We start from the raw sequence: 27,674 nt of genomic DNA on the forward strand, positions 1-27,674 counted from the left end.
GCTTCTCAAAAAATATACACGTCAAATAACACTATTTGTCGTGTCAAATAAGCTTGTTGACCAATCAGGACCTGAATATGACTGCACGTCACATTATAAGGTAACCTGTTCCATTTTTTTTACGTAGTTATTACACATAGTGTAATCAATCACTCGTATTTCATATGTCACAACGATTCATCGATACGTATGCTATGATGCTGGTAAACTTGTCTCGCCCACCTACTGTGCTGGTCATAAAAAAAAGCTAGCTAGCTCATGGATGCCGACAATGTTCTTCCCCAAAAACATAGCAAAACGACATCTGTTTCAGTAGCTAGCTAGGTGTCATCATCTAAAATAACCCTAATGTAATAAACAGTTCTGATTTGATTAATGGTCAGACCCATCTATGTGAAGTTAGCCACAATAAGGATTACCCACAGTAGTGGACTTTGCAGTTAGCCTTCAAAATAGAGGTCTGTCATTGACAGTGATGCAAATGAATACAAATCGTAGAATTATGCCATAATTGAATAGATTGTGCTAAACGAGGTTGGCATGTTTATATAAAATCAACAAAAGGTAATCATTTGTTAATTTGACAAAAATCTGTTGAAATCACACTTGATGTATTAGACTTTAGAATTGCATTGGGAGCTTATTTCACTGTTCCGCCTTACCTGTGGATTGTGGATCAATGACATGGGGTATCAGTCTACTCAGTGACACCCAGAGAACATTAGGGTCGTAGCTCTTATTGTGGGACTCTGAAACAACTGAATTGAGCCACATTTGTTGTCAACCCATGTGTATTGAACACTATTCCAGAGGAAAGAAATACTGCGTGTATGTTTTGGAGTCTGATAACTCTGAGGGGGACATTGGGGAAAAAAATATATTTGGTATTGAGTAGACTGATACCCCATTTCATTGATCCCCAATCCTTAGGTAAAGCTGTACAGTGCAATATGAATGTCAATACACACAAATGGCTGACTGGGGAGGCGATTTCACAGTCCCGCGATAAGAGCTACAATGCTAATATTTGCGTAAAATATCTTTGGTATTGAGTAGACGGATACCCCATTTCATTGCTTCACATTCCAACCTTGTTTTACATTATCTAGTCTAAATATGGCCTGCATCATTTTCAACGTGGTACATTTATTTTGAAGGCAAACCGCTCGTTCAAAAAAAGATTGTGATTAATCCTTATTGTGGCTAGCTTCACAACACAACCCGGTCTGGTCAAGCCTCATGAAGCTAGCTGGCTGCTTATGACGTTAGCTTTGGGCAATAGGGTTTAGTAGCTGGCTAGCTATTTATTTTCATGAACTGAAGTTCAATTTCAATAGGTGAACAACAAGTGGCTACCTAGCTAATACTTACTCACAAGGAATCCTAAATCATTGCTAAGAATAATGAAAATGACTGCAGTTTCTTCTGGTCATTGTTTTCATGTTGGTTGTATTGGTGCTAGCTAGGTACCCCATGTTGCGGTCAAACACAACATTCTACAATTAAACGTGTATATTTTTTGACACGCAAAGACCCAAACAGCTTTCCATAACCCAGTGACATTACCAAGCGGTAAATTAGTCAATAGACCAATAAGAAAGAGTTCCAAACCTCTGCTAATATTGGCTAGTTTTCAGATTTCCTCTCCGACAGTCCTAGCAAATGTATTTCTTGAGAAATTGCTCTTTGCTAAGATGCTACAGCATTTCTGTTTCTTTTTGACCATTTTAATTGAAAACAATCATCATGAGATACTTAATTGTTACCCTGAACGGATTTTGAGATTGAAATGTCCAACGGAGCAATTTCTAAGGTCCATACAGCCTGTAGGCTTAACTTGACTATACTTTTAAATGCAATTCAGAGCCTATATCCTATCGAATGCATAGATATGAATTTCCCCTTAAGGTGACTGACCAGGGGTGTATTCACTTGGAATCAAACGGAAGCAACTGGGGTGGGACCTACCCAAATTTGTCCAATAAGAAGCATGTTTTACGTTGCAGAGCTAATGAATACACCCCAGTTTACTGTTATCATACTGACCATGGGTTGCAGTGGTGGGCACCCTATGCGCTGTTCATTTATCGTGTTTGTCTGCAGTGCACCAGAGATTTATGAACAAAGCGGGGGCCACCAAAATAGGGCCTCTGTGTAATGTGCTGGTGTTTTTCTTTCTTTTCATTAAGTCTTATCTTAAACTCCCTCGACGTGCAAACGACCATACCATGCAATGGCTGTGTCCCAAATGTCACCCTATTCCCTATATAATCCACACGATGTATGTGTCCCAAATGGCACCCTATTCCCTGTGTAATCCATTACTTTTGACCAGAGTAGTGCATTACCTTTGACCACGACCCCTATGGAAGTAGTGCACAATATTTATGGAATAGGGTGCCATTTGGGGGACACATGTATCGGTCCGGGAATGCTTTACAATGGTTCCAATCGCTGAACATGTAAACCGTTAGGTCATATTTCATAATAATCCCCCACAATGAAATCGGGGAGAGGATCTGTCTTCATCCGTACGTTCGTCACACGTGATATCTCAAAAGGCACTGGCCCAATTTTGACGAAACTTGGGTGAATGATGCGTCTTGCAAATTACACTGACTGGCCCAAGGCGGGAGCTATAGTAATTTACTGAAATGTGTTGGTCACAGGCGATATCTCAATTGGCCCAAAGGGGGGTGGTGCTGCATCATTCGTGGGGAACGACATGTTTACTGTTGCCTTGCTATCCTGTCACATAAAGTTCATCTGTCAAAGTCTGCACTGTGCACATGTGTTTCAATTGTGGAAAATTATCCAATGATTACAGAGGCCAGATTGATTACCATTCCAACTGCACAAAGGGTGCCTAATGATTTGACATGAACAAAGTACCTCGTAATTACATAAATGCCAAGTAGAAATACTAGATTAGACCAGTCGTTATTATAGTGATTTGGTTCAACAAGCGAGGTTGAGAAGTCTTTCAGTCAACGTCAGTGTTTTCCATGTTCTCCATTGCTCTACACACTCCAGGGTTGTATTTACTAGAAAACCAAACAGACTCAAATGGGGAGGGACTACCTGAACATGTCCAATAAGAAACACTTGTTTTCATTGCAAAATGTTGCACTGGTTTGTACTAATGATACGACCCAGTGCACCATATACTCTAGCAGCATGCCCCCCTCCCCCCTCCAGTGTATTGTCATGTGGTAAAGGTCTAGAGATCCAACGGGTGGGGGGGGGGGGGCATGCAGAGTTCAGGGATGAAATGGAGATGGGCAATTTCACACCCAGCAGATGCCTGCGCCACTGACCCGTGGCGACAGGTGGGGGACACTAATTGGCAGCGCACACAGGGCCAGGGCCTACAAACTGACTGTATCCCAAAGGCATCCTATTCCTTATATAGTGCACTACTTTTGACCAGAGCACCATGGATCCTAGTCAAAAGTAGTGCTCTATAGAGGGAATAGGTTACCATTTGGGACGCCTACACACTTCCCCAGACTCAGATGACCCCATGGAGGGAGAGAGGGGTGTACAGAGGGAGGGAAAGATAGATGGGAGTACTGGTGGTTGTGGGGGACACACAAATTGGCAGCGCATATATTGTTGCAATCCATTATAGTCCATTATAACTATCCTAGGAGGGAGGGAGAGGTAGACGTAAGGAGTGAGGGAGGAAGTCAGGGAGAGGTATGTGGGATCAAGGGCGGGAGGAAAAAAGTAGGTGAGAGCGAGGGAGGTGTAGGAGTGAGAGGGTGGAGGGATGGAGTGTTCTTCCGGTGACGCAGGGATTCTAAAGTACTTCCATTTGTCATCGTTTAATGAAGACCAATGCAATTCAACGTTTACATTCAATAACAAATGATGAGATGAGACAAATGTATTCTCTCTGTTGTTTGACAAACTCTCTCTGTCTGCCCCATACTCCCTCTATTCACCCCTATGTTGTTCTACAGAGGGTGTGGTGCTCTCTCTCTCTTGCTCTGCCCTACTCTCCCTCTATTCCCGATACAGGGGTGTTTTGCTTGGTGATTCTGACGTGTGTGTGTGTACGCTTAAGGTAGCTAGCTCCACTTGAGCGGCTTGTGTGAGTCATCACTCTTGGGCTCTAATTCACTTCCTATAGCGCAAGGCAACCTTGGGCTTATATTTAGAGCCAGAAGGCCCATATCACCAGAGAGCCTACATAGAGTACCTACCTAGCAAGCTACCTACCCCTGGGTCATGTTCATTAGGGCATGCATCATTTTAAAATGCTTTGCAAAGGAAAACAAATGAGCATGTCTCATTGTACAAGTCCAGGTAGTCCCTCCCTGTTTCAGTCTGTCATGTTTTTTGCTGCCTTATGAACACGGCTCTGGCGAGGAGCTGCCACTGCGTCTTTAAGCCCTCAGAGGCTTTTGAGTTCAGCCGTACAGGGGGAAATCTGTCACCAGGGGAAACGCTATCCCAACCAGAAAACATTTTGTATGCATTCTGTCCTCGCTTGGTTGTCATGCTCGCACAAGGTGTCTCCCTAATCGCTCTCTTACTCCTGTGTGGCTCAGTTGGTAAAAGTGTGATGCTAGCAATGCCAAGGTTGTGTGTTCAGTTTCTGTAGGGACCACATAAACGTAATAAAGATGCACTCACTGTAATGCAAGTCACTTTGGCTAAAAAGTGGCATATTATAGAAAGATGACGGAAATGCACAGGGTAGAGGAAAATGTGCCTAACCAACATGCGAGAATATACTAAGCCACTCTTGAAGGGCAGTTGACATTGATGGGGGAAAAAATGCTTCTTTCTTTACGCTACCGGATGATGTCCTTCATCAGGGTGTCTGTGTCCAAATGGCACCCTATTCCCTACCTGCACTACTTTTGACCTGAGGCTGGAATATGGTGCCATTTCAACGCATACGGATGACTGATGTCTTGTTTATAAGCGCCACTTCGTAGTCTGAGAGTGATTCACTAATACAGCATTCTCCTTCAATGAATTGTGAATGAATAGAAAAGGCCCATAACACAACCCAACACTGTAACCTTGGACACACTGTCTCCCATATTACAGATTTCCTGGTCTGTGTCCCAAATGGCACCCTATGGCACTACTATTGACTGGAGCCCTATGGGTAAGTAGTACACTAAATAGGGAATGATATGCCATTTGGGACACATCTATGCTCATCCATTTGCTGAGTGTGTTGGAAAGGGGCTTTGATGACTAGATCGGCTCCTGCTCTCCCTCCACCTCATCCCTCCCTCTACCCCCTCCATCTCATTATCCCCCTTGGTCTGGGCTATGGATTTACATCACTGTGAAACACTCGACACCCGACAAACTATCAATAGCCTCAGAGGATTGGAGAAAAGAAGATGTAGCGTTTTATGTATGAATCTTGAAAAGGAGTGCGAGGGCTCGGGTGAATGGTGGCCGGTGCATAAGATGAAAAAAAATAACCTGGCTATGGAGTTAAGCATGTACTCAAAACATAAAAAGGTAAAAAAATATAAAAAAATAAAAAAATATATTCGAAAGAATAAAAAAAAAAAAGTGTCAGTGTAAAGTTAGTGGTTTTTATGGTTTGAGTGTGAGGAGCACCTGCTGAGGCTCCCTTTTGTGTGACTGGCGTTTTCTAGAATAACAATTGAAATTCTAGAGTCTTGATTAAAGGCATCTAACGTGATTGTTGCAGTGCCTTCAGAAAGTATTCATACCACTTGACTTTTTCCACATTTTGTGTTGAAGCCTGAATTGATTAAATTGAGATTTTGTGTCACTGGCCTACACACAATTCCCCATAATGTCAAAGTGGAATTAGGTTAAAATATTTTTTATTTTACAAATTAATTAAAAGCTAAAAATCTCTTGATTCTATAAGTATTCAACCCCTTTGTTATGGCAAGCTTAAATAAGTTCAGGAGAGAATTTGCTGAACAAGTCACATAAATTCCATGGACTATAATAATAGTTTTAACATGCTTTTTGAATGACTACCTCATCTCTGAACCCCACACACACACAATTATCTGTCAGGTCCCTCGGTTGAGCAGTGAATTTCAAACACAAATATCAACCACAAAGACCAATGCCTCACAAAGAAGGGCACCCATTGGTAGATTGGTTAATCTTTTTTAAATCAGACATTGAATATACCTTTGAGCATGGTGAAGTTATTAATTACACTTTGGATGGTGTATCAATACACCCAGTCACTAGAAAGATACAGGAGTCCTTCCTAACTCAGTTCCCGGAGAGGAAGGAAACCACTCAGGGATTTCACCATTAGGCCAATGGTGACTTTAAAACAGTTACAGAATTTAATGGCTGTGATAGGAGAAAACTTAGGATGGATCAACAACATTGTATTTACTCCATAATGCTAACCTAAATGAGTGAATAGAAGGTAGCCTGTACAGAATACAAATATTCCAAAACATGCACCCTGTTTGTAATAAAGTAAAATTACAAACAATGTAGCAAAGAAATTAACTTTATGTCCTGAATACAACGCGTTATGTTTGGGGCAAATCCAAGACAACACATCACTGAGTACCACTCTTCATGTTTTCAAGAATGGTGGTTGCTGCATTCCGTTAAGGGTATGCTTGTCATCGGCAAGGACTCGGGAGTTTTTTGGGATAATAAGAAACAGAATAGAGCACCAGCAAAATCCTAGACTAAATTTTGGTTCAGTCTTCTTTTCAACAAACACTGGGAGATGAATTCACCTTTCAGAAGGACAATAACCTCACGACATTCAATGTCGACTTGCTCACCAAGACGACATTGAATGTTCCTGAGTGGCCTAGTTAAAATTTTGACTTAAATATGCCTAGAAATCTATGGGAAGACTTAAATGGCTGTCTAGCAATGATCAACAATCAACTTGACAGAGCTTGAATTTAAAAAAGAATAATGTGCAAATATTGTACAATCCAGGTTGGAGACTAAGGCATACAGGAGGTCGTGTGCAGCCCTCCTTGGCCAGGTCCTTCAGGATGCCATTTTCAGTCAAATTTTTAAAAAACATAAAGAAATAACTAGCATCTAGCTACAGATCGGAACTGAATCCCATGGGGAGTGGGGTGTTTGTTTCATTCAGAAACTATTCAGATCCCTTGACTTTTCCCACATGTATGTTACAGCCTTATTCTAAAATTGATGAGCAAAACATTTATTTAATCTACACAATACCCCATAATGACAGGTTTTTAGAAATGTTTATTTATTAACCATAAACAGTAATACCGGTGCATCCTGTTTCCATTGATCATCCTTGAGATGTTTCTACAACTTGATTGGAGTCCACCTGTGGTAAATTCAATTGACTGGACATGATTTGGAAAGGCACACACCTGTCTATATAAGGTCCCACAGTTGACAGACAGTGCATGTCAGAGTAAAAACCAAGCCATGAGGTCGAAGCAATTGTCCGTAGAGCTCCGAGAAAGGATTGTGTCGAGGCACAGTTCTGGGGAAGAGTACCAAAAAATGTCTGCAGCATTGAAGGTCCCCAAGAACACAGTGGCTGTCAAAACTGAGCAATCGGGGAAGAAGGGCCTTGGTCAGGGAGGTGACCATGAACCTGATGGTCACTCTGATAGAGCTCCAGAGTTCCTCTGTGGGGGCACTGGGGGACTAGTCAGGATCGAGGGAAAGATGAACAGAGCAAAGTACAGAGATCCTTGATAACCTGCTCCAGGGCGCTCAGGACCTCAGACTGTGGTGCAGGTTTGTTCACCTTCCAACAGGACAATGACCCTAAGCACACAGCCAAGACCACGAAGGAGTGGCTTCGGGACAAGTCTCTCTAAATGTCCTTGAGTGGCCCAGCAAGAGCCCGGACATGAACCCGATCGAACATCTCTGTAGAGATCTGAAGATAGCTATGCAGCGACGTCTCCCCATCCAACCTGGCAGAGCTTGAGAGGAACTGCAGAGAAGAATGGGAGAAACTCCCCAAATACAGGTGTGCCAAGCTTGTAGCGTCATACCCAAGAAGACTCGAGGCTTGTAATCGCTGCTAAAGGTGCTTCAATAAAGTACTGAGTAAAGGGTCTGAATACTTATGTAAATGTTGGTTTTCATTTATTAGATTTCTTTGTCTAAAAACGTGTTTTTGCTTTGACATTATGGGTTGTTGTGTGTAGATTGATTTTAGAATAAGGCTGTAACGTAAGAAAATGTGGAATAAGTCAAGGGGTCTAAATGCTTTCCGGCTGCACTATATATTCATTTTAGATTGGCTAGCAATTGTTGTTTATTTTCTCTCTTGAAATGGCAATTTTTTTCTCTAATTTCAGTTTGACGTTGTCCAGTACTTATTCTACAATCCTTTTCCTCCTAGAAGGTGTCAGTGACGAATAGGCCAATCTTACAACTGGTATGCAAGTGTCTGAAATGGACTGAATGCTCATGACAGTTAGGCTTCGTTGTAAGGAATATTGCCTCGGTCCTGAACCTCGGCCTGTCAACACAGAGGTTGGGATGGTACGTGTATGCACGCCTGTGTGTATGTGTGTCGTCGGATTAGTGCAGCTCAACAGGGTGGGTTTCATGTCTCAGCAGGTCACAGATGATCAGATTAACTGGAGCAGGCACGGCTCACTGGATTACCAGCCCAGCCTACTGGGCTACAGCATAGACCTGGGAGGCACCTGCAGTAAGAGCAGTGAAGACACACACACACACATCCTAACTCTCTCTATGTTGACTGGCAAGCAGAACACACACACAATTCTGTAACATACATGCACACAAAAAACTTGCCCTCGCTCTTAGGTCAGGACGCTCCCTCATAACTGGTCCACAACAATATATCAGACAGTCCTCTGTCAACAAGCGCAGAAGTTAGACTTGCTTTTTGTCCGAAAGACTAAGTGTGTATATTTCTGCTGTATCTCAAGGATCATCATTGTATTAAGAGCCACCCTGCTATTTTCAAGCTGTTTTCTTTCCACGTCTTTCACAGAAACCGTGTGCGTGCTCAATGTTCCAGGCAGCACCTCACTCTGAATACACTCTCATTGATGTTACAGTCAAAGAATTAGAATGAGTTCTTGTTCTATTTCTGATGCACACACAGTACTGCCTGCCACATTTGTCTACAACGCCCTCTCCCCAGATGGAGATGTGTTTTTGGGAGTGTGTGTGTGTGTGTGTTGTGTGTGGGCCTGTGGTAGAGGGACCCCTGCTGAGGAGCGTCCCTACACACAGATGACAGTGTGTGTGTCCTGCGTCTGAGAAAACAGGAGGGAGGAATTATCACCACCTATCTTTCTCACTCACTCTCCCTCCTTCTTTCTCGCTCTTCTCTCCTCTGCAGTGGAAAGCCAGGAGGCTTAGGAGGCTCTTTGCCACACTCCTGTGGTAATCTCAGGCGTGTCAGCGGTAGCACCGCTTACCCATCTCTAGGATTACGGGTGTTGAAACAAAGGCATATGTAATTACCGTCGAGCCAACACTGGAATCTAGTAGGCAGCGGCTAAATGCATCGGGAGACGTGTGTGTGTGTGTGTGTGTGTGTGTGTGTGTGTGAGAGACAAAAAGCAAGAACAAAGTCCTCTGTTCCCTAATTTATTTTTCTTAATGGTGACTCTCATTTGTGTTGATGCATAATAGCCTTATGATGAGACTCGTCAGACATGTTGGCCGACACAAAATGGGCAAGGTTTGCTACAGATATATCTACCGTTCTTTCTTCGATTGTACTTTTCACTATTTCTATGGTGTAAGAAACTCTGAAGTTAAAGGAAACGCTAATGGGTATAGTTCATCTTCTCAAATGTCAAGATTAAAAGCCATAGGATATGATTTCAGTATGGAAGTACAGCATTTCAATTAGTGCCTATTTTCTTTTAGAAGACCTGTGTGCATGGAGTTGAATGCCTCAACTTGAGCTAGGGTGGCCAGCACTGCTTACGGATGTCATGGCACCTCGAGTAGTATTCATGGCTGAGGTGAACCTGTTACAGTGGGCCTAAGTGGAATAGGGCACCGGAAAGGGATACTACTACCCCTAAGGAGGATGAAGGGACCTCCTGTCTGTGTGCATCCAGCAACGAGAACCATTCCGCTTTCTTCCAGAGCGGTGTCGGGACCTGCTTTTTCTGGGCCTTAACGTGTTCTGTAAGTGCCCATCCTGTTGGGTTCTCTCTCATTGCAGAAGGTTTCGCTAAAATGTCACACTTGACTAGGAATAAGGTTGACATTCCAGCAGCCATTAATGCCCAGAGAGAGAACGAGAGATGGAGAGCGAGACCTAGGGAGAGGAAGACGGACAGAGGGAGAAACTGAGGAAGAGAAGAGGCCACCCGGTCAGGGCAGTGGAGACATGAGCCCCTCTGATATGGTGTAAGGGGATTACAGATATTCCTGGCTTCTTGTCATAGAAATTAGTGTCAGTTCTCACAGCGATCAAAGCCCTCCCCTCGTCGCCGGGGAGAAGAACTAAAGGATAAAGGGGAAGGACTTTGTGTTGTCAGAGCTTCTCCGGAGGTGCAGTCATCTCAGGTGTTGTGGTGGATGTCTCTGGAAACGTAAAGGCATGAATAAATAATGTTTAGCACAATAACTAACGTACAGAGAGATTCCTAGCCCGTGGCGTTCCACTATGTCTCACCAGTGCCTCATTTATTTTATTTTTTTCTCTGTCACTCTTCTTCCTTGATTGAAATGGCATTCGGTCTTAATGGCCTTCTCGTCTGTCACTCTTCTCCCAATGGCCATCGATCCTGGCTGTCAGGATGGTGATAATGTCAAAATGTGGGTTTCAGCTATGCGAACCCTGTGCAGCACCTTTCTCCTGAGGGTGAATGAGTAGCTTGTGTCTGACCCTAGTCACACAGAGAGAGCGACAGAACCCCACCACTTCCCTCCATAACTAAAGCCCCCTCTCATTCACCAACATAGTCTCTCTCCCCAGAAGCCATATAGATGCAATGTCATTTCATTTAATTTGTCACATGCTTCTAAGACAACAAGTGTAGACTAATAGTGACACAAGGAAGGCCACCCAGCCTTCCCTGAATTAGAGTTTGGCTTTACTTTATTTATATTTTTTGCACCTCTGTCGGCTGGAGAGACGGTGAACCTCTGTCTCGGGCGAGGCAGAATAGAGCCCCATTGAAAGGAAAATGCAAATGGCCAGTAGTTAGCGGAGGCCTCAACTGAAGCGCCATTCTGCTGCCCCTGGTAAAGTGGCCCTCTGTGCTGTACCACCCACAGACACGCAGTCATCTCTGTCTCGATTCAGGGCACAGCTGATTGAGAAGGTGGGAGGGTCTGAGTTTTTCTTTCTTTCTAGGCAGTGATGGGGGCTGGGGGGCATGCCAATACAGCAGCAGGCAGCCATAGTGTTGCCTTAAAGGTACATGTTTTTCCTTCCTCACGAAGGCCTCGTCGAGGACAGCAGTGTCATTCTGTTTCTGGTAATGTAGCACAATGCTTAAGCAACAGCAGTATAGTAGTAGTCTTGCTTGCCCCAAACTCACAGCAGCTGTGGGAAGAGACTAATAACTAGGCTAGCTTATTATTGAGATTCTTGAGGGAAACAACTTTGGCTCCATTTGACTACCCCGATATGACGACAAGGGAAAAGTGCCATGATTCGATCACAACATGCAAAAACCCAATTTCTCAGTGTTAAAGACTTTGGATTCACATTTATTTTAACCAGGTAAGTTGACTGGGAACACATTTTCATTTACAGCAATGACCTGGGGAATAGTTACAGGGGAGAGGAGGGGGACGAATGAGCCAATTGTAAGCTGGTGATGATTAGGTGACCGTGATGGTATGAGGGACAGCTTGGGAATTTAGACAGGACACCGGGGTTAACACCCCTACTCTTACGATTAGTGACCACAGAGAGTCAGGACACCCGTTTAATATCCCATCCGAAAGACAGCACCCTACACAGGGCAGTGTCCCCAATCACTGCCCTGTGGCATTGAGATATTTATTTTGACCTGAGGAAAGAGTGCCTCCTTACTGGCACTCCAACACCACTTCCAGCAGCAATCTCGTCTCCCATCTAGGGACTGACCAGGACCAACCCTGCTTAGCTTCAGAGGCAAGCCAGCAGTGGGATGCACGGTGGTATGCATGGGCAATTATTAGGTGTAATTAGTTAGCCTCCAAGGGGACACGCCTAAATGGATTAAGTGAGCATAATCCTAATCTGTTCATGAAATAACAGGCGTTCATCTCTGTCTCCCTGGGATTATTCTGGCAATCATTTGGGTGAGGTTTTTTTCTCGCCTGAGTAGCCTCGTTTCACTGCCAAAAATAAAATTTAACCATGTAGTGTTCAGCAAAATAATAACACAATGTCAAATACAGGTAGCCTAGTCCAATCACGTTAACAGCATCAGTAATTCTACATTTGTTGTTAGCCCAGCTAGCATGGACACTGACAGTTGTGAATCTGATGCAACCGAAGAGCTACTGCCCCCTTACCCAGGAAAGCACCGAACAACAGACAGGGACGTTGGACCATCGAAGAGGCGCAAATAGGATGATTTGTGGTTCACTTATATTGGGAGTAGTCTCCTCAGCCATAATGTGTTATAGACATTGTGTTATATGTGCAAAAGTACTATCTCACAACTCGATGAAATGTTCACTCTTGCGCAGACATTTAGAAACAGAACATGCCAATTTGAACAATAAGCCACAGGAGTTTTTTGAGCGAGAATTAAGACGTCTTTCGAGTAGTAAGACATGTATAAAAGCAACGGATACCATTAATAAGAAGGGGCTAGAAGTGCCTTATATGGTGAGCTACCGAGTGGCTAGGACAGGTAAGCCCCATACTATTGTGGAGGACTTCATTCTTCCTGCTGCCGTGGATATGGCTGGGACAATGCTGGGGGAAAAGGCCCAAAAAAAATATACAGACAATGTCTTCATAAAGCACTTTCACGACGCATCAGTGACATGGCAGGAGATGTTTTGAAACCATTACTGCTTCGCATACAAGCCAGGGAATTCTATGCATTACAGCTGGACAAGTCAACAGATGTGGCGGGCCTGGCACAGCTCCTGGGATATGTCCGTTACGTTTATGGGAGGTCAATTAAGGAAGACATCCTCTTCTGGAAACCAGTACAACAGGAGAGGATATTTTTTAAGTACTGGACATCTTTGTGACATCAAATGGACTTCGGTGGTTAAGATGTGCTGGTACCTGTACTGATGGTGCAAAAGCCATGACATGGAGACACAGTGGAGTGGTAATGAGCATGCAAGCAGTTGCTCCCGACGCCACTTGGGTACACTGCAGCCTCCACCGAGAGGCTCTTGCTGCCAAGGGAATGCCTGACAGCTTAATAGATGTTTTGGACACTACAGTGAAAATGGTTAACTTTGTTAATGCAAGGCCCCTGAACTCTCGTGTATTTTCTGTACTATGCAATGATATGGGCCGCGACCATGTAACGCTTTTACAACATACATGAGTGCGCTGGTTATCAAGGGGCAAAGTATTGACGTGTTTTTTAAAATTGAGAGACGAGCTTAAAGTTTTCTTTACTGACCATCATTTTCACTTGTCTGACTGCTTGCATGAGTTTCTCACACGACTGGCCTATCTGGGTGATGTTTTTTCTTGCCTGAATGATCTGCATCTAGGATTACAGGGACTCTCCTCAACTATATTCAATGTGCAGGACAAAATTGAGGCTATGATTAAGAAGTTGGAGCTCTACTCTGTCTTCACTAACAAGGACAACACACAGGTCTTTCCGTCATTGTATGATTTTTTTGTCTGCAAATTCATTTAAGCTTACGGACAATGTCAAATGTCATATAGCGAAGTTTCTGAGTGAGTTGGGTGCGCAATTACGCAGGTACTTTCCTGAAACGTTTGACACAAACAACTAGATTCGTTATCCCTTTCAAGCCCTGCCTCCAGTCCACTTACCGATATCTGAACAAGAGATCCTCATCGAAATTGCAACAAGCGGTTCTGTGAAAATGTTATTTAATCAGAAGCCACTGCCAGATTTCTGGATTAGGCTGCGCTCAGAGTATCCTGCCTTGGCAAATCGTGCTGTTAAGACTAGAGGTTGACCGATTATGATTTTTCAATACCGATACTGATTATTGGAGGACCAAAAAAGCCGATACCGATTAATCAGATGATTTTTTAAATGTATTTGTAATAATGACAATTACAACAATACTGAATCAACACTTATTTTAACACATCAATAAAATGTATTTAGCCTCAAATAAATAATGAAACATGTTCAATTTGGTTTAAATAATGCAAAAACAAAGTGTTGGCGAAGAAATTAAAAGTACAATATGTGCCATGTAAGAAAGCTAACGTTTAAGTTCCTTGCTCAGAATATGAGATAATATGAAAGCTGGTGGTTCCTTTTAACATGAGTCTTCAATATTCCAAGGTAAGACGTTTTAGGTTGTAGTTATTATAGGACTATTTCTCTCTATACGATTTGTATTTCATATACCTTTGACTATTGGATGTTCTTATAGGCACTTTAGTATTGCCAGTGTAACAGTATAGCTTCCGTCCCTCTCCTCGCTCCTACCTGGGCTCGAACCAGGAACACATCGACAACAGCCACCCTCGAAGCATCGTTGCCCATCACTCCACAAAAGCCTGCAAGGGGAACAACTACTCCAAGTCTCAGAGCGAGTCAAGTTTGAAACGCTATTAGTGCGCACCCCGCTAACTAGCTAGCCATTTCACATCGGTTACACCAGCCTAATCTCGGGAGTTGATAGGCTTGAAGTCATAAACAGCGCAATGCTTGAAGCATTGCGAAGAGCTGCTGGCAAAATGCACGAAAGTGCTGTTTGAATGAATGCTTACAAGCCTGCTGGTGCCTACCATCGCTCAGTCAGACTGCTCTATCAAATCATAGACTTAATTATAACATAATAACACACACAAATACGAGCCGTAGGTCATTAATATGGTCGAATCTGGAAACTATCATCTCGAAAAGAAGACGTTTATTCTTTCAGTGAAATACGGAACCGTTCCGTATTTTATCTAATGGGTGGCATCCATAAGTCTAAATATTCCTGTTACATTGCACAACCTTCAATGTTATGTCATAATTACGTACATTTCTGGCAAATTAGTTCGCAATGAGCCAGGCGGTACAAACTGTTGCATATACCCTGACTCTGCGTGCAATGAACGCGAGAGAAGTGACACAATTTCACCTGGTTAATAATTGCCTGCTAACCTGGATTTCTTTTAGCTAAATGTGCAGGTTTAAAAATATATACTTCTGTGTACTGATTTTAAGAAAGGCATTGATGTTTATGGTTAGGTACAGTCGTGCAACAATTGTTAAATCATCCCCCGTTTGGTTAAGTTGGCTGTCTTTGTTAGGAAGAAATAGTCTCCACACAGTTCGCAACGAGCCAGGCGGCCCAAACTGCTGCATATACCCTAACTCTGATGCAAGAGAAGTGACACAACTTCCTAAGGTAAAATAAATTTATGTTAGCAGGCAATATTAAATATGCAGGTTTAAAAATATATACTTGTGTATTGGTTTTAAGAAAGGTATTGATGTTTATGGTTAGGTGCTTTCCCGGGTAAGGGGGCAGTAGCTCTTCAGCTGCATCAGATTCACAACTGTCAGTGTTCATGCTAGCTGGGCTAACAACAAATGTAGAATTACTGATGCTAGTATTGGATGTGCTCGTGGAAGCAGAACAGCTTGTGTCGTGGACAGGTGCAGGTGTAGTACTGCTGGTATGTGTATCTATGGATGCGGGCCTTACTTCTTTTAAGCATTTATCCATTTTCGAGCAAACGGAATGAGCTGCAGTTACGTTTGGCTACATACAGACCGTTAGTGGAATTCCCGTGAGAGAGTAACGGTTAATGTGATTGGATGTTAGTTACTTGACTAGGCTACTTGTATTTGACATTGTGTTGTTATTTCGCTGAACTCTACATGGTTTAATTTTTATTTTTGACAGTGAAATGAGGCTTCTCAGGCGAGTCAAAAAACCTCACCCAAATAAAGCATTTAATAGTATTATACTGCCTGCCTCATTGTCATTGCTTTTCAAACCCCTAAGAGACAATTATCTTCTTAACCCTCTTATATTATTAGGCCTGGTATCACAAATTAGCTAGATGCATAGATCCTTGACTTTGTGCTGACATTTTGAAACAGACCCAGCTAGCAGAAGGGATCCACTGTGTCATTACATCCGAACGATGTAGCGTCTGAAACAGGCTTATTTAACAGGGTAATCATGTGCCTCAGGTTTGAAAAGCCCCTTTTCATAAATGCGTGCTCTGAGGCGATGGTGAGGATGAATAGATTCTTGCTCCGTGTGTGGGTGGTTAAGACAACTGGGCCTCTCTTAACCCCCCCCCCCCCCGGCAAGATAACATCTGACTCGAGCTCTAATGACGGTCTCTCGCTCAGTGTTTCATCATCTGAGACAGGCAGCTTTTTAGCACTGTCATTGTTACATGAGGAATGCTCCGGAGCACTCTCCGGCAGCTCTGCTCGGGGAGCCAGCCAGAAACGCTCCTCTATCTGCAGAGTCAGTGGCGCGACTCCCTCTGAACAGACCGACCCTGCTTGCGTCATCTCACGTGTACCTACTGCATAAGTGTTCTAGCCAGCATCGCTGTGACTTCGAGAGCCGGTGGGCTCGAAGTTAATTACGTACGTGACTGAAAAGGACACTGTGATTATCATTTAATAACGCTTATTACAATTTACACCGCTCCTTCAATGCTAATAAGCAGAAGTAAAGTGGTTTAGGAGGAGAGCATATGGACCGCTGTGCCCCACACTTATGAATATAACCCCCGACATTTGATACGTTCCTAATGTGTCAAATGAAAGGCTCTACCAAAGTGTGTTTTATGGCTGCTTAACTCCTCCCTCAAATGGTGAGTAACGATGCTCAAAACTGGCACCAAATGCATTGAATCAATCATGACACTGGCAGCAAAATGTCATAAAGAAAGCATTGTTGTAATGTGGCTTTTTTCTAACCATGATTTTCAGAGTTTTTCCTGACCACAGAAAATAGGCTATAACTAGGTTCTGGGGTTTGGTCCAGGTGGTCACGGCCCTACTCATGCGATAGTGCTTTGACCCTTGACAATCTAATGCCCTTCAGGCCATCCTCACAGTAACAGGGAAAGCATCCAAAGCTCAGCCTCAGCAGCACCGCATCCCCCATCACTCTTCCCCTCCCAGCAGTCGCCATGGAGTCGGTCTGTCCAGAGCGGCATCAGTGAGAGAGGCTTTGATTGGTTTTCACACCTCTCAGGCTCTTAGCTACGAGGCGCAGCGATAACATTACTCTTTGGCTGTGGATGGAGTAAAGCGGAGGAGGGATATCGATAGCACTATTATGCGCCAGTGGAGAAACTGAGCGGGAGTACAGTACAGCACTGGCACAAACTAGCTGTAGAAACTGAAGGGGGTGTAGAGTGCAGCCCTGTGGCACCCCATCTGACTGGCGACTTGACTTTCCCCACACTAAACCAAGACCTCTGTGCCCCTCCACTAGGGAAAATGGTGATCATATCCTGAAATATAGGAGTTCTTTGAAGGATGGTGCATGATTGCATTCCTTTTATATCAGTTTACTCTGTAAACTCTGTATTAGTCTCATGATGATAGATAACTAACAGTGTTTGTTGTTAACAGTGTAGCCTACTTTGCCCCAGACTTGTCTTAGAGATGATTGTATGATGGGTTTAGTACTTAATCATATTATATCTAGCTACAGCTAGTTTCTTACATAAATAAGGCATACCTTCACACATATAGCTTTGTTGGGCTCAGCTCAACTTCATATCCCAAATCACATCCGTGTGAATGCCAGCTCTCAGTTTGATGCTCCCACTGGTGCTTTTTTATCACAGTGGGGTAAAAAAACAGGCACTTTCCATCAGGTTTCTAATTTTGTATCGGGCTGACAACACCCGGCTGACCAGCCCGATTACACGTTATTTGCTCTGCGAACTCCCCGGTGTCTGATAACCCCTCCTTGATTAAAGGTCTGCTCACGTTCGTGACCAGAACAATAAGCCGGATTTTGAAACGGGGGAACCGTAAAGCGTGGTTCAGATTTACAACCACCCTTATAGAATTGATGTTGACATGTGATGTGAAGAAAAATATTTGGTCATCAAAAATACGGTCCACTTCATCTTCTCTGACATGTTGCCTTGGCTAAAAGCAGAGGCATCATGTTCCCATTATTTTAGAAGGGGCACGAAGTATGCGAGGATGGAGGGGGGTGGTACTCCTTTCGGAAGTAGGATCATTTAGAATTTTTCAAACATCTGAAATGGTTTTTTCCCGCATTCTAGAGCCATAATCATTATGCCTAATTCTATGTAAAAAAAAAAAAAAAGCTGTATATTTTTCTGTATAGGTTATGTAAGCATACCTGTTGGGCTGTCTGTATCCTCGTGACTGGTGGATATTTAGAAACTACAATTTCGATAAAAGATTAAAAGGAATGTTCGTCTTATTCTGTACATTTAGTAGTTGCTTGCATTTCTAAGGTCTAGCAACCTTTCCAGCAGACATGCCAGCTAAGATTGTTAGAGTAGCTTTTCTAACTTGATTGATAGCTTGAAATGGCTTGGTAGCTAGTTATGAAGTTGGGAGATTGGGGAACATATCTAGCTAGCTAAAGCCAACTTCATAAAATTGCTTGGTGGCTAGTATTACAACAGAACATTTTGTGTTTTATTTACAAAGGAATGAATGGACAAACGCTGTGTGTGTCACTCTACACCCTACACCCTTTCTCTTTCTCCATTGAGTGTCTAGCGTCCTGCCAAGGCATCCTTTTACTCCATGCACCTTGGAAGTAACCACTTACAGTACTAGGGAAAATGGGGTGTGGGGGGGGTACTCTTTGCCTTGTCCAGTCAGTGGTCACCTTCCTCATAATACCGCTGATAGATATTTGTATAAAAAATTATGAAACAATGTGTGCTTAACTTAAGTTTAGCAATTAAAACAGGACAAATCTGAGGGAGCACGTGCCAATCTGCAGTAGTAAACGCAGCTCTAGGTCAGAGCTAGCTAGTCAGTGTGTGCATGGAGAGTGGCTGGCTGTATGCTGGTTTGTCAGTGGACTGGTAAGGAGGTTGTCCTATTTCAGCATGAACCCATGACTGGGGAGCTGGTGCTCAGCTAATTAGGTCACTGCTCTCCCCTTACTGCCTGGTGGTGTGGAGGTGAGGCATTTCAACAGCAGAAGATAGATACCGGATGCTTCAGATTTATACATCCAGTGAAATATCTGGTGCCTTGTTCTATCTTTGGCGTCATTATCTTGCTAACACACGTTGAAGCCAAAGCTACACATTGTAAGGTTTTAAAGATCCTTTATAGCTAGCTAACGAGCTCAAACCTCTGAGCTAGCTACGCGCATCCCCGTCGGGTTGCTGAGGCCAATACACACAACTCCCACAATGTTTGATATTAGGATCCCCATTAGCTGCTGCAAAAGCATCAGCCGTGAATATCAATGTTGCCCCTCAGTATTCAATGTATTGAAGTCTGTCTGCATATGCCTAACCTCTGACCTGTCTTTAGGGTTTATTCATAATCTCGGTCTTTAACAAGGTCTTTCTTTAACTTGTGTTAATGTATTTTTTATTGTATTTTTTTCAGGGCCGGTGCACGCGAGAGAACTGCAAATACCTCCACCCCCCGGCCCACCTCAAGACTCAGCTGGAGATCAACGGCCGCAACAACCTCATACAACAGAAGACGGCAGCAGCCATGTTGGCTCAACAGATGCCTTTCATGTTCCCTGGCACGACCATGCAGCCTACCATGGTGAGTAATGGACTACTTGTTTATGTCTCTACCTCTCTCACCTCTTTAACATTTCTGTCCCTCTCTGTCTCCCCTCTTCCCCCCCACCTCACCCCCTATTCCTCGGTAGCAGTCGTTTCCTATTAACCAGGGCCTGGGCTCCAGCCCGGGTCTGAGCTATGCTCCCTACCTGACCCACATGACCCACAGCATGGGCATGATGCCCACCGAGATGCTCCAGCCCAGCACCCAGAGTATCATCGTTCCCGGCAGCCCTCCCTGCTCCATGCAGAGCTCCTCCTCCAACCAGAAGCTGCTACGCACGGACAAGCTGGAGGTACACCACCACTAACCAATAACAATAGTAGATGTCCTAGTATATTAGCAGTTAGGAGACATCACCAACTAACCAATAACAATACCAGGAGTTAGGAGAGCCGGCCTCTGGGCGGTCACGATACAAGGAATCAAGAGAGTTTGCCCTACGAGGTGTTGGGAAAGCCTCTCCATAATTATTATCTCACGACATCATCCTTACCCACCTAGGTTGAGGTAGAAGTTACCCCTTTTAACACAGATCTTATTTTTACCTAGTCCTAACCTCACCCATCAGAGAGAACATTTGATATTTTACATACTCCCTTTCCACACACCTTGACGTTGAAAGAATAGAGGACTTTAAGAACTTGAGCGCTGGCCAACAGAATTCTAGACCTCACCGTTGTTTAAATCTACTTAAGATAGATGAGGTTATTTCAATGGGGGTGGTTTTTGTTTATACAACAACTAAGCACCCAGGCCATTGTGTCGTAATGAAAACAAAGAATAGCCTTGGAAGGATGGCAAGCAAAGACGGGCCTCGGAGTGTAGGTGTATTGTGTGTTTATCTCAAAGTGCTGTCACTTAGCAACAGAGCCATGTGGTTGCTAATGAGAGGCCGTGTTCCACTGAGGAATGGGGACACTCCCCACGCTAAGTGAGACTGTTTACCTCCTTCTGCGCGTGTTTGTAGAGGGGCTGTGTGTGTTCTTTGTGTGTCTTTGCGTGTGTGTGGATTTGAGTGTGTGTTTGCGTGTACATGTGCGTGCGTGTTCTCCCCACACTTAGTGAGTGTGCGGTGTTGTTTTACATCCCAGGCTGTGAGTGAAGCCCCCTGTGATTGACTACGCCCAGGCTCTGAATAGATAAACACATCAATCTGTTCATTATTCAGTCTATAGTTATAAACCCAATGATAAGTTGTTGTTATATTATTGGCATGTGTATTATATTGTATGATATATTAAAGCAATATTTGTGTGTGTCTGTCTGTGTGTGTGTGTGTGTGTCTGTCTGTCTGTGTGTGTGTGTGTGTGTCTGTTTGTCCGTGTGCACCCCACCCTCCTTCCCAGGTGTGCCGGGAGTTCCAGCGGGGCAACTGCGCACGTGGCGAGACGGACTGCCGCTTCGCTCACCCCAGCGACAGCCCTATGATTGACACCAGCGACAACACGGTGACCGTGTGCATGGACTACATCAAGTCACGCTGCTCCCGGGAGAAGTGCAAGTACTTCCACCCGCCGGCCCACCTGCAGGCCAAGATCAAGGCTGCGCAGCATCAGGCCAACCAGACAGCCGTGGCCGCACAAGCCGCCGCCATGGTGAGACCCTCCCCCCCCCCCTCCGCCCTCACAGCCTGTAGTGTAGAGTAGTGAGCACCTCACAGCACACACACTAGAGTAGGGTGGCAAAAAATCTGCTAACTTTTCCAAATTCCCAGGTTTGCCGAAATCCTGGTTGAAATATTCCTGAAATCAGGAGGGAATCCTTGAACTGTAATTTCTGGAAAACCTGGGACTTTTGGGAAAATTACAAGACTTTTGTAGCCCCAGCAATGTCAGACAGAACACCTGACAAAGGGCCAGATCAAGAAATATAATTTCTAATGTTTATAATATGTAATCAACTATAGACGATTAGTTTGGTAAAGTACACAAACTTAAATCTTCAAAATTCTACTTTACACATCTACAAAATAACACAAGTACATAAAATGTGGAGCACTGCTTTATTTTTCCATACAGTTGATATACCACCTTCCTACTATACAATTATGGACACTTTTATACAATTCACAGAAATGTGACCACTCAACCCACACTCAGGTCATTGTATAGGCTTTATAGTTATCAGGCTTTAGAGAAGGTAAAGTGAATGTATATATAACACGACCACAACAGTCTATGCTTGTGTCCCAAATGGTACCCTATTCCCTATATAGTGCACTAATTTTGACCAGGGCCCATCCCAAATGGATTCTATTCCCTATATAGTGCACTAATTTTGACCAGGGCCCATCCCAAATGGTTTCTATTCCCTATATACTGCACTACTTTTGACCAGAGCCCTCTGTTCAAAAGTAGTGCACTATAAGGGATTAGAGTGTCATTTGGGACATAGTCTTTCCCATAGTATAGCTTCAGGCTAGGAGCTTTTTTTCCCACCCTTGATCATCCATACAAAGACGATGCCCACCCTCCTCTCAATGATAAGTGTAGAGCTCTGCAGATTAGTACAAATTGAATCAAGAGAGATGGATGAGAATGTGAGGCCATTGGTCCACTCCCTCATTATTGGACCCTCCCCCTTCACTAAGGCAGGCAGGAGCAGGTTTTGGCAATAGGACTTTCACTTGGCTGTGACCCTCCCTCCCCTCTCACTCTACTTCGTGTCCACATTGGTCCGAGTCAGTGGCTGTTGAATGGGTGAACTTGGCTCTGTCTTGCCCGCTGTCACTCACACTGTGTTGTCACTGCTCTCGCGCTGCTGTCTGATTCCATGGCATCGTCCAGCATGCTTTTCGTCTCATCAGCTTGCTCGTCCATCGCTGCTTTCTCTAAAAACACAACCACACCTCCACTGATACTGGGTGAAAAGATGACCCGAGCACAGTTATGGTTGAAAAGAAAAAGGACCTAAACAATAGGAAAACACACGTCATCCAGTGCTGAAGCCATGATTATGAGTTTGACAACTCGCGCTCTGTTTCCTTAAGCTGGCGTGACCTGAGATAAAATATTGGGGCGACAGGGCTTATGGTTTACCGGAGGACAGAGAGCTTTTTAGTCAGCTCTATGGGAGCATTTCCCCCACTGCAATTATCTCAATAAATGTATCATCTACTATAAAGCCATTACAATGTATTGACACAAGGTACAGTAAGTTACATTCTGTTTTGTTTTTTTACAAAGGAGAATTTATGTATATTTATCAATTCTATGACAGGATAGGAGCAGGAGCAAAAACAGAATCCCTGCCGAAGGGGGAAGCATATGGTTCCAGAAGCGAGAGGATTAACCTCTCGACCAGACTCTTGTCCTAAGTTAGATACAGTTACAGGCACTGAAAAGTTGTACCATAGTACAGTTTTGTTGTGACAAACTATCAAAAGGAGTCAGAGTGCCATGTTGCTCATGCATTGTGAAATTTTCTAGTGCCCGGAGCTGTACCAACAATACATGTATCATGAGCGTACATTCCCCAAGGATTTGGTCATCTGGAAATATGCCCCAGACAGAACCAAGTTTATAGTACATAAGATTATAAACAACAGGTCGAGGTGGTTGAGTTTTACGCTATGCAGTTACACTGAGGTGTCATTTGATTTCATTTTGCTCCATTTTGTCTTCATAGCCTGTCGTGTCCCAAGTTGAATGCTGCCATCTTTGCCCCCCCCCCCGCCCCCCCCTTAATTAAAACGGAACATTTCTACCCCCTCCTCCGTTTGCTTCCATTAACCATAACATTTCAGTCTGAATCTAACACCGAATCTGAGGTGTATTCATTTGGAATGATGGTAACACTTTATAAAATACCTAATACCTTTTATAAAAGGTACCGTAATGTAAAGTGTCAACGAAAAATCATAGTTTTATCCTACACGTAAAGGAAAGGCTTGTGCATGGTCTCGTTATCATAAGTGCCTTGGTTGTCCCATCGATGTTTGCTGTTTCCTTTGTGCAATGTCATCGATTTGGTTTCATTCAGAAGGCTTGCAAACAAACGCCATTTTTTAAATCTTCTTTAAATGTTATTGCATTGAGCAAATATCTATTTTTCTTTTACTGTAGAAACCAAGAGGAATGTAGAATAAACAGAGCTCCACATTCTGTGATGACTTTCCTAATAACCGATATTGTTACAATTCACATTTTGACTTTCACCTCTCCAAAGTTGCCCATTAACCACACACTAACAAGTTACACATTTGGGTTCACTCATGTATTAGTGCAGTTATGGAAAGAAAAATAGTAGTTTTGCTTTTACCACCTAAATCAGCATTTTTCTACCCCGTGACTGAAATGGATGTGACCGACCAGCTGCCAAAACATTGTCCTTTCTACCATTGTCTGCCATAGGGCATCTTCTATCAAACCATTGGTCATAATGGCCTCCATAAAATGTGCATTGGTTCCAAATTGAACTGCTTTTATTGTAAAAGCAAATAATTCCAATCGACAAGACATGTGGTCCTTCATTGTCCAATCAACAATACTTTTGATTCTCCATTGTCCATTGAGCTGAAAACTCTCACTTGCTGAGAACATCTAGTCCCTAGTAGCCCATTCCCTTAGCCCCTTATCTTGTTTTTGTTTTCCCAGATCTAAAAGGACAGGATAGGTTGAAGCGACGGTGATGGTTCCATCCTAGCCCTCTAATATGTTTGCTTTCACCTATCCAGTCCTTTCAGCTCTATGAACACAATTGTAAGGGCTAGAGCAAAGACTCGTGTTTTTCGGTGAAAAATGTATGTTGTGCTCACATCCTATTCTGTCATGGTGGCCAGTCACACCAAAGCACCAAAAACAGAGCCAACAATATTCCATACAGCAGATAGTGTGTTTACAGAAGAGGCCGAATCCTACCTTTTTAGATCTGCGAACATAACTCAAACTTTCACGTAAATCACGATGTCAAAGGGAGGTTTGTGAAAAATATTGACTTATGCGCACAGATTTCAAGTTAGGATTTGGCCCAACTGAATGTCGATTGTGTTTATATCAATAATACCCCCCAAGATATTTTGATACATTGATTGATTAGATAGCTGATTTACTTGTAAAGAAGTAGCTAGCTTTACAGAACTAATAACTGCTATCCAAATAATTTGTTTACTTCATAAGTACATTTGTAAATCTTTGTATTTCTTAAACTTTTAACCAAAGGTATAGTAGATGCTTTTTTTGCTTTCGTACTAATTCAGAACTTTAGCGATACGTTTCTTTAAACAAACAAACAATTTTTTGTTTATGTGCATGCCTATTGTTTTGTACGTGGTATACTGCATTCAGATTATTTTGTTTTGTTTTTCCTTCTCACCTATCCACAATGCAATGCTGTCCCCCATGACGCACCTCTGCTTGCTGTTACCTGTATGTTAATACGCTTGACTCCCATTGGCCCACTGCCATCATGTGCTCGCTGCCTGCTATTTAAAGACTCAGTCGACTGCCAAAGCAATGAAGCGACCCCTCGAGGCAACTGTAGAACTGGTACTTTGACCTTTCACCTTTTGCTTTGCATGTAGCTTCTTTAATGTACTGTAGCAACTCACAATAATTTTAATTTGGCTTTTTGCTGTTTTAAATGTCCAAGTATTTGTATTATGCAATTAATATCCACCAATATGATACGTGTAGTTATTATTTTTAGTATGCTTTACATTGATTGATCGTATAACAACAATGAGAATGTTAATTCCCAAGTATCAATTTGCTTGTTACTGTACTGTAAATCATTGTTTTATAATTACCTTGCTAGATATCGTGTGTAGTTCCTTCATTGTCCCCATGTGGTTATTTAAACCTAAGTTGCCATTGTGACTTCTCTGTTGTAACTTTGTGCTGTTTTGTAGCTAGTCGCCACAAAAGACCCCGAGCAGCAGGGTGATTTCTCGTGTTATAGTGTAGAGAATAGTCATGTGAATGTAGTCATTTTTGAGGCCTCCGCCTCGTTGTATCTCACGTCTCCTCGTCCCTCCCGTACAGGCGTTCCCCCACGGCTGCCTGCAGCCCCTACCAAAGAGACCAGCGCTTGAGAAGAGCAACGGGGCCAGCTCGCTCTTTCACCCCAGTATGTTGCACTACCAGCAGGCCTTGGCTAACGCACAGCTGCAGCAGCAGACGGCTTTCTGTGGCTTTCCCACAGGTAGGGGATACACCCGCCCGCAACACATGTTCATGCACACAGACACACACATTAGTATGTAGGCACACACACCTATACACAATTTATGTACACACACACACGTTTGTACACACTCTTGTACACAGATACACACCCATGTAGCATGTAGACACACACTGGATAGAGCTTCCCCAACTTTCCTTTTCCCCATTAAAAGCATCAAAGGGCAAAATTCAAGTATATAACCCTTAAAAGGTTTCACCAGGTGAGCTTGTGAGGAAATAAGATATTCCCCATATTTTCTCCAAAAGTTTGAGGCCAGTCTCTCTTTAAACCAACAGAGTGATCAAGCGCTTTTCCTCAAGTGGAAATCAAGTTGCTATGGGCCCTGTTCAAAATAATGCAGTGCACTATATAGGGGATAGGATGCCATTCGGAATGCAGCCACGGTATGCTCGCGTCTCATATAGATGTGTAATTGCAGCCAGGTGCCAGGACAAGGTAAAGGCATGGATATCCTTTGATCACAGCGGTAAAACTCTTTTGTGGCTGATGATGGGATACATTGCTGTATGATTATATTAAGTACACTAGGCATTTGAAGGCCTACTTATAAAACGGCAGACTTCCAGTCTTTGCACTAAGCTTGCGCTAATGCCAGTTGCAATTGGCTCTCAAAACTACCTCCTATCTTCCTTCATACTGGATGCAGAGTCATACACATGGTATCCACAAGTTCATCTGACTCTGGAGAAGTAGATAAAGGTATTCATTGCCAAAATCCTAAGCCTCTTGTGGATGAGACTACCTTCCCTAACCCTCTATCCCTCCCTAACTACTCCTTTCTTTAGTGTCCAAATCAAAGTGTATTTGTCACGTGTGCCGAATACAACAGGTGTAGACCTTACAGTGAAATGCTTACTTACAGGCTCTAACCAATAGTGCAAAAAAAGGTATTAGGTGAATAGGTGAGTAAAGAAATAAAAACAACAGTAAAAAGACAGTGAATAACAGTAGCGAGGCTATATACAGACACCGGTTAGTCAGGCTGATTGAGGTAGTATGTACATGTAGATATGGTTAAAGTGTTTTTATCCTCCATGGCTTTTACACCCTTCCTCTCCTTTCCTAGTGTAGGAAGCTTGTTCAGAATGCTGTGTACACACCACACATGAGTTCAATTAATATCGGTTTCTCTATGAAAACTCTAGCTGTGCTTTATTGAACCAAAAGTGCAAACCCTGCCCATCTGGCACTCCAGATCCAACGCATAAAGTCATTTGAAAGAAGACTTACTATTTGAACTCAGGTCTGATTCGTTCTCACTGCATGGTCCAAGCATCCAGCCTTTAACCTTCCCTAGCCTGATCCCAGAAATGTGTGTGCTGTCTTGCCAGCTCCTATTGCCATTGTCACGCCATGTGTCTGCTGTGACAGAGACCATAGGAGTTGGCAAGATGGCACACACATCTGCTATCTGAGGCTAATTAACCTCTGACACATGTGTGACCTTACCTTCCCACCCCCTCCAGAACATATTTTTTAATGATTTATTTGCAGACCAGACATTATTTTTAATGTAACCTTTATTTAACTACGCAAGTCAATTAAGAACAAATTCATAATTAAAATGACGGCCAATTGTGCGCCGCCCAATCACAGCCGGATGTGATACAGCCTGGATGTGTAGCTTAAAGTATG

At 43.3% G+C, this 27,674-nt stretch overlaps 1 protein-coding gene across 17 annotated transcripts in view; it reads left to right on the forward strand.

The window, feature by feature from the left end:
• The window catches only part of LOC109890708 (muscleblind-like protein 2a), a 74,305-nt gene that overhangs the window by 34,517 nt on the left and 12,114 nt on the right, over window positions 1-27,674 (forward strand). For 6 of the 17 annotated variants that reach the window (XM_031824578.1, XM_031824572.1, XM_031824580.1 and 3 more), the window contains exons 3-6: window positions 19,662-19,829; window positions 19,942-20,145; window positions 21,200-21,448; window positions 25,835-25,994. In XM_031824578.1, the coding sequence (XP_031680438.1) occupies window positions 19,662-19,829; window positions 19,942-20,145; window positions 21,200-21,448; window positions 25,835-25,994 (781 nt within the window). Of the gene's footprint in view, window positions 1-19,661; window positions 19,830-19,938; window positions 20,146-21,199; window positions 21,449-25,285; window positions 25,340-25,834; window positions 25,995-27,674 lie in introns of all 17 variants that reach the window. The other 11 variants (XM_031824565.1, XM_031824569.1, XM_031824568.1 and 8 more) reach the window with 3 other exon arrangements.

This window comes from Oncorhynchus kisutch, linkage group LG5 (genome assembly GCF_002021735.2).
Source record: "Oncorhynchus kisutch isolate 150728-3 linkage group LG5, Okis_V2, whole genome shotgun sequence".
NCBI classification, from domain to species: domain Eukaryota; kingdom Metazoa; phylum Chordata; class Actinopteri; order Salmoniformes; family Salmonidae; genus Oncorhynchus; species Oncorhynchus kisutch.